At 37.6% G+C, this 12,586-nt stretch overlaps 1 protein-coding gene across 1 annotated transcript in view; it reads right to left on the reverse strand.

Moving 5' to 3' along the window:
* Positions 1-9,593, reverse strand: part of LOC127630582 (pappalysin-1-like) — a 130,376-nt gene extending 120,783 nt beyond the window's left edge. The window contains exons 1-2 of the mRNA XM_052108205.1: positions 9,125-9,593; positions 2,443-3,523 (exon numbers count right to left, since the gene is read on the reverse strand). Coding sequence (XP_051964165.1) covers positions 2,443-3,523; positions 9,125-9,509 — 1,466 coding nt within the window. The 5' untranslated portion in view covers positions 9,510-9,593. The remainder of the gene's footprint in view (positions 1-2,442; positions 3,524-9,124) is intronic.
* Positions 9,594-12,586: the final 2,993 nt, after the last annotated feature.

The raw sequence follows: 12,586 nt of genomic DNA on the forward strand, positions 1-12,586 counted from the left end.
ATAGTAAAACAGGACTTACATATTGATCTGTTTTTCACCCACACCTATCATATCGCTTCTGAAGACATAGATTTAACTACTGAAGTCTTTTATGCTGCCTTTATGTGCTTTTGTAGCTTAAAAAAAAGCATCAACAATTTGGTACACATTCACTTGCATTGTAAGGACATAGAGAGCTGAAATATTCATAATAAATAAATAATAACAGATGAAAGAAAGTCATAACACATTTGGAATGGCATAAGTGTTGGTAAATAATGAGAGAATTTTTATTTTTGGGTGAACAATCCCTTTAGGCAAAACCTGCAGAAAATAATTATTATGGATTATTAATAATTAAAAGGTTGAAAATGGCAGATTTCAAATTCGACTGCCACATATGCATGAGTCTTGGGCAAAAACAAAATTCATCACAGCATTTGATTCCATTGTTCTGTTCTTGCACAACTCTTTGTTCATGCATACTTGTACAATCAAAAAGGAATGTCAAATCACTTCGTTATGCGGCCCTCAGCAAAGCTCTCCAGACATACCATAATCAAATCAAAACAAGCAACAAGTTGGAGTGCTCTCCTTTCTCTGGCTGACCACATATTCTCTAGTCTAATCTCTATCTCTCTCTCTCTCTCTCTCTCTCTCACACACACTCACATGACAACAGGACAAACTTGTAATTATGCAGCTAAAAAAACAAAGACAGTGAACTATGGAACTGTAACCACAGAAGAACAGGAAGCAATAACATTATGTTATTGCAAACAGTGCCACACTTCAATGAGGTTACGAACCTGAAACAAATCAGATAATTTATAGGACAAGTAATGCCTTTTTTTATTCAGATATAACATGTGAAATAGTCATATAATCAGCATGCAACCATATTAAAATCAATGTTTCCTGAAAATAAAACTTGGACCTTGACATGCCTCTCCTTTTTAAGCTGGCACAGAGCCCTGGTTGTCCTTAAATGCACTTGTTTGCTCTGATTAAAACTAAGAAAACCAAACACTGTGCACAAAATGACCATCAGCAGTTTTGATTTGAAGCATATGCAGCAAGCATATGCTGACAAAACATGTGGAATGTGTATGGCTACAATTTGCAAACAAAATGGTTGCATAGTAAGAAGAACAGTGGAAAGGTGAACTCTGGTTTGTTCAACCATCCAGAGATCAAAAGCAGTGCTTTACCCCAACAGCATCCAATGCCCCCCACAACCTCAACACATTTCTGGAAGGTTCTTTGTCTTGAGTAGCACTCCCAGAAGAGTTTAATGCTGTAAGTAATAGTTTTGGAGATTCTGTTCTAAGCTGTGATTGGCTCCTCTGGTTGTCTAGGGGGACATACTTTCCATTCCCACTTACTCTCTATCAAATCACTTCTATAAGCTTACAGAAAGGAGAAATATATCTAAAATCTCCTTAGTCTTCACATCTGGTCACCACGTGAGCAGATCATTTTATCCACAAAGTAAAAGTGATTGGTTGCTCAGCTTTGAATCGACACCAAAACAGACCCCAGGGATACATGAAACACACAAGTACAGGCTGGAATCTCACTACTACAGAGACACTCACAAAACATTTATTACCAAAACATAGGGCTGCATCTCATCCTTCATGGTGTTTTATGTTTTTCAAATCTGCATTCATCCTATACTTCATACTTCAGAACTCTGACTCCAATTCAACACTTAAGATGTTTTCAGGATGTCACGTCATAGTACATTAATGGAACAAAACAGAGATAGCTGATAGCGTCACACATAAGAATGAAGATAATGTTGTCCTAGAGTTCCCTCTATTCTTTCCAAAATCTTTTAACTTCTAACCCTCAGTTATAAAATATTATAATCTTATACAAAGCCATTTCAAGTCATACTGGGTTGCATTTCCCAAAAGCATGCTAAGCAGGAGTTGATCATAGATGTCACTGGCACCAATGGTTTGCACAATCTACTTAGGCTTACGGTGCTTTTGGAAAACGCCATCCTGGCTAGTAGACTCACTTTGATATTTGCATTACTTATTAAACAATTCAAATCACTTTTAATAACAAATTAAATAATTTCTCTGAACACATACAGTACATAAGTATTTTTTCCCGTCCTAACCAGGTGTGATGTGTCAAGTATCGACAATGAAAATTGCGACAAGCATTTTGTTTGTCCACACAAACAAACTGTAAAATTGTAAAACTGCTGCCTGATGTCACACAATCACAGCCAAACAGAACATATTTGCAAAACAGTTATGTGGAGCAGGAGTTTGGGCCAATTAGATGTAACATTTAACAGACATAGAAACCAAGCGATTGTCAAAATGTCATGGATGTGACTAAAGTAGTTAAGATAAAAACTCAGATTTACATGAAAGAGATTGCTTTTATCACACTGAGACTGATTAGGACACAGAATGTTTGAAAAACAGTTTTGAGAATTACCTGAGGGGTGATGCAGGATTAAAGCAAGTCTTTGTGACATCAGTGATGTTAGGGTTGCAGCAGTCTCCATGATCATAATAGAAATTGTCCCAGTTACACTCTGGGTCACAAAATCCATTCCCCTGTTTGTATTCAGGACAGCGTGTAGTCTGTCTCTTACAGTATCCAGCATCGAAACCTGTAAGGGTGTGGTTACATTCAAGATCGCACTCTTCATCACCCACTTTGCTGATATCACAGTTGGCCAATATTAGGCGATTACGCAAGGATGAGTTGTAGACATTATGAATAGTGCGCTCCCAGGTAATGTTGTAGACATGGAAAGCATTGTTCAAGTGCTGGTGCTGAAGGTTAATTTGGTGTTCGGTAACAGTCGGCCACTGTCCTACATCATCATAAACATTTATCACTCGATAACGCACAGTCTTGGGTTTTCGGAAGCTCCAGAGCTGGTAGTAGTTCGTCACTACCTCCACATTGTCACACACGGTCTGTCCGCAAGGTGGAGGTTTCAGTACAGTATCAAGAGAGCCACTGAGGTCTCCTGCGAGGTTCCGGTCCGAATGCTCTAACCGGGGGAAGCTGCCATCTTTCACTGTTAGCCACTTTCTTGACATGTTCTCAAAGTTCTCATAGACCACTATCTGAGAAAGATCGTCGGAGCGGGTGTGACTATGACTCATGTATCTAATGATCTCACGTTGGGTCAGAGCTCGATGCCACAAGCTTAAGTGTTCCATTGATCCCCTGTAGTTGTGGTTTATGGCATTTCCACCGATCATTAGCACCTTGCACTTCTTGGTAAGTGGGCTGAAAATTTCACCAGATTGGTCTCGGCTTACAGCAACTTGTGCCCCATTAACATACAGTTTCATAAAGAGGCCATTGTAGGTGACAGCCAGATGTGACCACTGATTGGGAATGTAGGGTGTGTTGGAGGCTATCGAGGTAACTTTGTGGGCTCGGTCTGTCTTTAGGGTGAAGAAAAAGCGAGGGTCACGGTTGGCATGGTCACTGACTGCTTTGATGCCAACCAACCATCCTCTATCACTGGATGCGTAGAAGCATTTATCATAGAGCCCTGCAGGAGAATGACACACATTAGATAAATTTTTTTGTTGCTTACGATCCAACATGAACACACAGAAATCGACATGTTGCCCCATCAGACATTTTTGCATCAATTCAAATGTGTTCAACTTTTCCTATGGTGCTACTGAGTAGTACACAGGTCCTATGGAAAAGAAGTGTTCATGCTGAGACACGGGCTGTAGTCCCTTGGAAATCAGGAAGTTATTGCATTCACAAACAATAGCGAGTGCGAATTTTGGGCTGCAGTTTTGCTCTGAAATTAAATTTTAACTCTACTGCTAGGTAGGTTTAGGGTTGGGGTTTAGGTTAGGGAGTGGGGTTAATAAAACGTATTCCTGTTGATTGTATTACATCATTTACAACTAAAATTTCAACTCACTTTTGGCACCACATTTAGAGATTTCACCTCAACAACACGTCCAGCTTCGGCCACTGAGGCAGTGATTTCACATTTCGGTAAGCACAGACTGATTTAAGCAACAGAACTTTTGACCAACTTTTGACAAATTCACAGTGTGATCAGTCTGCACAATCGTAATATCACTGATGAATTATAGTTTATATTATAACTTATAGTACATTCACACTAATGCAGAAGTACATAAATGATCATCATCTATAAATGCTGGGCTCAATAAGTAGATCCTGATTTAATCAACCATTTAATGAATGGTGAAAATCTACAGACGTAATTTATTGCACACTGATACAGATAGTGACCAAAAACGGCATGTGTGTTTGTTCAAAAAGTTGGTAACACAACATGGTTCCCATGATAAAATCGTTGCCACAGTCCAGTCCAAAGACTACAGGCCTACAAAGAAGCATCTGCTAGCAATCACTCCCAGACAGTGTGGTCTTGTATCAACAGAGCAAAGGTTACTTGCATTTTAAGTCTATTTTCTTGAAATGTGCCTCAGCAGTAGGGATGTTTGAAATAAAAAAATGGTCCTTTTTTTCGGCCCAGTCCGTATTATGATAGGGGCTCTAAAACCCTTTCTTCCTGTTTCATTTGGAAGCCATGTGCTGAGCTACAGAAGGAAACGTATTCTTACATTTAACGGTTATGTTTCCTTAATAATTAACCAATAGAAAAGAAAGTATACAAGAGAATTTTGAATGTATCATTATATTGTAATTATGCAGAAATCAGATATAGGGCGTTTTATTTATGATCTATGCTAACATTTCTTCTCAACGGCTCAGCCTGTTTTTGGTTCCTAAATGAGGAATTTTCTCTTTACCTCAGCGGTAAAAAGTGTTGGTTAAAGGTAACTGGTGAAAAACAATTAGAGCAAAGTGTTACTAGGGTAGCAGAGAAAATATAACAATATCATATTACTACACTACACACATCATGATACACAACTCCAAAGGAAAACTGAAAGGCTTTTGAATTGAACTGCTTAAACAACCTTGAGCGAAGCTTAATACTTTTGACCACTAAGATTGACCACTTTAAAAAGATCATTCATTTGGGAATGCCATACTAAGGAGCAGACAGGAGCATGTAGTTCCCTCTCACTTCTGGGCTGCCAGAAAAACCACTGCCAGCATCCATAAAAATAAATTGTACCATAAAACTGAGGAAATTACAATCTGTGATATCCTGGAATGAGACCACTAAGTGGGAAATAACAAACAGGTACATTTCTTGCCAGCCCCAAACTTCATACATGCAAGGGGCTCAGTTTAGGGAAAGGAGAAAAGAAGTTGGATGAATGGACTTAAAAATGCAAATGCAAATATCCTTAAAAACAAATAGCTCATATAAATACACTACTCTATCCATCTCAAAGATAACAGATTAAACACTATTGAATGAAATTTTTTTAAGAAAAACTCACACACACAAATTGAACGTTGCTTGCTTTGCAAACTTACTTTATGAAAATCTCTCCAGTCAAGGAATTAAGTACATGCTTTTATAAAAGTTAAAATGTAATTCTGAAAATCGGTGCAGCTGGCTCCTTATGCCAAATATGTTACAGCTTGTAATCCTTTCCAATATTTCATGAAAGCATCCATTTTGAGTTCATTCCGTCTCAGTATCCAGCACCATGGACAGAGCACTATAAAGTGAACATAATGAAATGAAAGACACCAATGCAACTGCCTGGAAAAAGGATCATACACCTGTATTGTCTAAAGACCTTTATTTAAATATCTAGTAGGGTATCCATAAGTTTAACTTGTGAAAGGGATAGATCACCCAAAAATAAAATATCTCTCATCATTTAATCACCCTCATGCCACCACAGATGTGTATGGCTTTCTTTCTTGTGTGATCACAAACAAAGATTTTTGTAAGAATATCTCAGCTCTGTAGGTTCATACAATGCAAGTGAGCAGTGACCAAAATTTTGAAGCTCCAAAAAGCACATAAAGTCAGCATAAAATCATCTAAAAGACTCAAGTGAAAGACGAAAATGTAACTCTTTTTTCACTGTACGTTTTGCCATTGCAATCTCTAGGCACAGAACATGCTTTCAAGCTCGACTACACTTCCCAGTGCTTGATGCATGCGCAGTGTAATCACAATTGCCAAGGAGACGTCTGATGTCAAGGTTTATAGTGAAAAAGGAGTTGTTCTGAAGTGATTGGATCACTTCAGAAGACATGGATTAAACAGCTGGAGTCTTATTGATTACGTTTATGCTGCCTTTATGTGCTTTTGTAAGCTTCAAAGTTCAGCCACCATTCACTTGCATTATATGGACCTACAAAGCAAAGGTATTTTTTCGAAAAATCTTTCTTTGTGTTCTGCAGAAGAAAGTCTGATTAGAGAATTTTCATTTTTGGATTAAATATTCATATGCCCTACGTTAACTGTTTAATCAGTATACCCAGTTACAGTGCACTTTATAAAAAATTTATTATTGTTTTTTATATTTCATACTAAAATATCCATAATGCATGTAATCAATGTAACATGTTATTTATTACAATGTTAACTGCCATACACAGCAGCATAGCATGTCTGAATTTATATGAAATGTCACATTTTGTAATGCCTCCAACCACAAAGTATCTATTAACATTATAGGAACATAAAGTACCTGTCAACAACTACACTAACCAACCATGTTTTGTAACATGATAATTGAATATTTAAATTTTTACGGCTATCATTACAAACCTCTAAGTGGTGCTATTGACAGTTTTATGAGGTGCTTATTAAGTTATTGTAATGTGCCATAAAATATCCCATCCCAATGTGTACAGCACAAAAACAGAGACCTCAAAGACAAGATTAAAAGCATATGCCAAATGTGAACATTTATGTTAAAAATTAAACCAACAGCTAAAATACTGCTGTCTGTGGATATGCTGTAAAACTTCTAGTAAAATAGCCATTTGTATGAGACATTAAAATAATAGGCTCAGCGCATCTGGTCACTCTCTGCATTCTTATGTCTCAGGATCTGGCAAGTCCATTGCATGACATTTTGTGGCATGGACTGTAATATCTTAAAATGAGCAAGCAATAATATGACCACTTAAATAAAGCAAGAACAAGGCAATATTTTTATAGCTTTCTTTTTATAGATTTTCGTCATTAATTCCTTCACCTGAGGACTACTAATTTCAAAACAGCCCATATGTGTCTATATGCTGAATTGTTAAAATGTGACAACTGACACAATGGCCACAACTTACATGGACTATAAATGTCACAACATTTTTGTTTAAAAATGGAACAACGGTGGAGAAGGTATATAAACTCTGCCAGCGCCCCCTCCTTGCTTCTTAATGTTACAGTGACTTAAGAGATCAATGTGACGAATAATTTTAGATGACTCACTGACTAGACATATGCAATCTGTCTATTATCACGCAACTCTCTGGAGACATAAAGCTAATGTATAGAGACAATGTACTCAAACATATTTAAATACATTCATTTTCAATGTCCTGATAATATGATTTGCAACTTAAAGCATGCATTTTGAAATCTATAACTGAAGAGCATGTGCTGATTCTTACTAAGGACAGAATTATTAATTTAATTAATTCAATTAGGCCTATTTAATTATTATTATTTTGTAACATTTATTTTTGGAATCATTTAACTTTTTTTGTTATGTAAATTGCATACAACGTTTTGTGTAAAGTTTGTGGAAACAAAAAGTAAGCACTGTGGTTCTTGTGGGACAGGTTTGATATCCACAAGAGAAGCAGGAAACTAGTGGGTTTGTTAATTACAGCTGACAAATCCTTCCCTTTACAAACATTTGAGCCACTACATGGTTTCACCATGGCCTGTGAACTCCGAGCATTTTAAAGAGATAATAAAATGATTCGATTCGTCCATAATTACAGGACATTTCCGTTCATGTCCCACAAAACTGCGTGCTACAAGGGTTCATAGGGTGCACGCGGGATTCGTAAATCGACTCCACGGGTATTACGCTCTCTGTTGGCTGGAGAAGGGATGAAAAAAGAAATCAAATAAATTTGTTTGAAAAAAAAAAAAAAAAAAAAAAAAAACATGTAATAAAAATACAACCGAGCAAATAACACGCCCACCTTTTCTACTCCATCCCCTTTAGAAAAATGCGTAATATGCACAATTTTTAAAGCAACAACATAAACATTTTTAAAATAATAAAAATGCCCGATTGTGTTATTCGATAAGAAACTATTAACGCGTTCATTTAGAGCAGAACATCTATTCGCTTTTTGAATGAAAAATTATTAACAAATATGTGAATAGGCATTCATCTTATGATGAAAGAAAAATGCGCTATAGTGTTGGATATTAGATTGTATATGCTATGCATGTGTAGTGCAGAGTAGAGGAGCACATAAGGACCACAGTACCCTATGTATCAAAGGGATGACGTATTTGTTAAAGCAATTTCAGACACGCAGACACTTGACCAAATCTTATAGCATCATACAGACAATCTAGACTATGCAGTTATTACATTTCAGTGTTTCGATGGAACTGACAAAAAAAATCCTATTTTGTGTGTTTTTTTTTTTTTTAACAAACAAACAAAATAGATACAAAATATTAATAATAGACAAAAAAAAAAAAAAAAATCTTTTTTTTTACAGAGTTTATTAGTGACTTTGAACATAATTTGCAGTTCATAACAGACTTTGTTATTAAGGGAGTTGTGTTGCCAAAGAACCCAAATTGAGATATTGCAGTGGCTGTGACATCAGCTCACTAGACATCCAAAGATTAATAATTACTCTGATGCCATTTAAACGGGTAATTTTAACTACAAGATGTAAGAGCGGACAAAAGTTTGGTCATGATAGCCTCCCAGCACGGTATCAAAAACCCAAGAGAGTTTTTGATAGTGTAAACAACAACAGCAGAGGCGCATCTCTATATGCCACCCTCAGTGAGATCAGTAATTGGGTAACTATTCTTAGTACATGTAGACATTACCTCATGGATAGTGAAACTGATATAAAGAATTGTTAGTGCCAAGTGTTTCTGCAACTATTCATACATTGGAGGTGTTGCGATTTTCTGCTGGATATTTCTGAAGCACGCGCATGCTGCAGTTACACTATGAATATTATTTCTGCAGAGAATAGATAATGCAAGTTATAATGAAGCAAATCAAACCTCCGATAACAGCTGGGGAGCGTTGCCCACCCGCGGGTTTTATCCACATTTCCAGGGTAAAATTACCCCTTGGCACCTCTGCATTGGGTTTCAGACGTAGTTGGTCTCCTCTACCGGTAAAGTAAATAGCCCTCCGCCGACCTGCATGGGTGCTTTCCCCTGCCCGTGACAGGCGAGGGGAGCGCCGATCTATCCGGGGAAGTGAGCGTTTGCCCCGAGGCAAGCGTGTGGCACAAGCTCCTGGGAAGGTACTTCTGGCTTCCCTGATGCGTACCAAGTCTCTTTTAGACCTTACAATTCGCCGTGGAGTCCCACATTCAGATCCCAAGCACACGATAAAAAGCAAAAGGCATAGAAGCCAAGTGCAAATGGGCAAAAGTTTCATTTTCAAGTGGAGTAAAAGAGACTGGTTTCAACTGATAGGGGACTTGATGAAGATATTTCAAAATACTAAATAGCGCTCGTGAGATCTTTCCCGGTCTTTTGGTTTTTACAAAAGCCTGTCAAGAGGCGTATTCAACACCACGCAAGACGGCAATGCCGTCTTATTTTTTCCTTTATAATGTTAAGCCACGACCCCCTTTCCTTGCCCCTTTCAAAGACACTTCAACACAGATTGAGGGGGGAAAGGAATATGTTAATTCATCCAAGTGCTCCACCTTCCCAATTGAATGGATCCCATTAAACTGTAAGGATGACTAAGTAATCAATCAGCGTGGAGAGGTCAAAACCATTTCCCTTGGGATCTTTATCCGCATTTCAAATAAACTTGGTAAATACGATTTCCCTTGAAGATATCAGTGAATTTCACCTCATAAACTCCATGCGTAAATTTAGCAGGTTAATATGAAAGGGGTCAGTCGCAAGACCATAATTTTTTCCTTAGAGGGATTCACGTAGATTAAAGTTGGCATGCGCATAAAAGTCTTGCTTTTAATTGAATAGTGCAAGGGGGAAAATATGACATCATTAAACTATAATGCTCTATATTTCAGTCAACGCTCTATGTAGTATGGTTTCAATTATTGGCAAAAAGCTATGCGACATTTTCGGGTTAATTCTGTGTCCGACAGGAGCGGGAGACGCAGGTAACCTGCTCGCTGTTTTGCTCCTCAGTGCGTATCTGAACCGGGACGGTGTTTTTCTTTTGCGCACCGCAGCGTTGAGAACCCTCTAGCGGCTACATGATGAACTCTCAAAAAACAGAGTAAAACAAAAATATGGTCAGTCACGTTATATAGCCTATATTTTTTTATTGTTTTTTTTTTTCTTTTGTCCGTTTCTGAAACTTCTGAGGCTTATTGGCTGTGGAAGCAGACTGACAGAGAGCCAAAACAGATAGCACAGGCTGATGGGGAGGATAATGGTAGGTAGACAAGCTGTCCAGGACAATGATCAGGGTTGATTATGAGTACATTTACGCACTGATGCATGAATGGTAGGGAGCACACAGGGAAAACAGTGACATCAATAATCTAACTTGAGTTTAGAAGCTTATGTGTATCTCTCTCTCTCTCTCTCTCTCTCTCTCTCTCTCTCTCTCTCTCTCTCTCTCTCTCTCTCCTCTCTGTGTGTGTTATTGCTTTTCCTTTTTGAATGTCAGCAGAGGGAGTCTGGAAAATGACTGAATGCACTTCCTGCATCGTCTGCTCCTGATCACAGTGTTCTGGTTCTCACAGCTGCAGAGGGACTCCTCGCAAACATGTGACGTCAATACTGCTGAATATCAATGGACACTGGTGCTAAAGGACCAGCGGGAAACCTGGGGTGAGCCACTATAGAGCCCCTCATTCGGCAGGTTCTTACCTCAAAGTTGCTTTCAACTGTTCTTATTCAGCAAGATGTCCAAATCACTTTAAGCCCTTTGCTCAGGAAGGTTTTACAATGATACTCCAAGGCACCTTGTCTCTTATCACTTCAAATGATGGAGCCTACTAATAAAACTTATCATAAGGACCAAGAGGCACAGCACGTTAATTGGAAAGATATTTTTGGAGGTCCATGCTATTGAGCTTAAAGCTTCCAGTCTGCATTCTAATTTATCACATGTCAAACAAACAAAACTGTTTATTTCTATGGTTTCATAATTCTTTCATTTGGCAAAACACAATTATTTCCCCTACAACTGACCTTTTTGTTATATTGGGAAGAAATGTATAAGGACATGCTTTTACCAGTCCAGTGTAGAATTCATTTTAAAATTCTGGTTCTTACTTTTAGAGCCTTGCATGGCCAAGTCCCTACATACATCACTGACCTGATACAGCTGCACACTCCTACCCGGAGTCTCAGGTCTTTAGATCAGATGTTATTAGTTGTTGCGCGTACTCATTTTAAAACTAGAGGGGACCAGTCTTTCCAGGCAGTCGCTCCCAGGCTGTGGAATGCTTTGCCTCTTGTTTTACGTTGCGCAAACTCAGTTGATTCTTTTAAAAAACAACTGAAGACTTTGCTCTTCAAGCAGGCTTTTGGTTAGTCGAGGGGTTTCTTTTATGGTTGTTTGTAGTGTTTATTGTTTGTATTTTGGGGAATGTATTTAAATTGTTCTTGTATTACATTTTAATGTGAAGCACTTTGTGATTTTTATCTGTGAAAAGTGCTATATAAATAAATTTTACTTACTACTTACTTACTTTTATTGTTTATTATTTATTATAAATAGCAACAGAAATGGCCATCATTAAACAATAGGTCCAAAGTAATGGGAAACTCCATCTGCTGTCATACCAGATACATTTTCAGATATTATAATCTGTAAGTAGGGAAGGGAAGCAGTTGTAACACACTAAATTTCGTCAATCACAAACAAATTAGAGTGATGATTATTAGCATATGCTCAGTAGAGTTCTCTCTTTGCTTGAGAAAAAGACATGTGATCATTTTACTTCAGACTGTGATGTAAAAAAGTGATTTTTGGCAAATATATTTCTTCTGCTGTCAACATGATCAACAGATATTAACAATTTAGTAACAACCAAATAGGATTTTATCATGGATTTATCAGTTTTATCAGTCAACTATATTACTAAATGAAACCTTTAAAATATATATTTTTTACTTTTGAGTCTTTACAATATGTAATAAATAATACTTAATTAAAATCTAAGAAGGAAGACTGTTTTACAGACATTTATGCATTTGGCAGACGCCAAAGCGACTTACAGAGCCCTTCTTACAGGGACAATCCCCCTGGAGCAACCTGGAGTTAAATGCCTTGCTCAAGGACACAGTGGTGGTGGCTGTGGGGATCGAACTAACGACCTTCTGATTACCAGATTACCAGTACTGTGGTTTAGACCACTACACCATAAACAATTATAATATAGATCTTACTTAGACTTTGTCTTATATTATTACTCACAGCTAAAATAATTAGTACCATATAAAGGTGTAATGCAATTTGTACTGAAGCAATGATAAGCAATGATATCATTGTTAATATGATGTGCCATCTTATGTGAG

This window comes from Xyrauchen texanus, chromosome 3 (genome assembly GCF_025860055.1).
Source record: "Xyrauchen texanus isolate HMW12.3.18 chromosome 3, RBS_HiC_50CHRs, whole genome shotgun sequence".
NCBI classification, from domain to species: Eukaryota; Metazoa; Chordata; class Actinopteri; order Cypriniformes; family Catostomidae; genus Xyrauchen; species Xyrauchen texanus.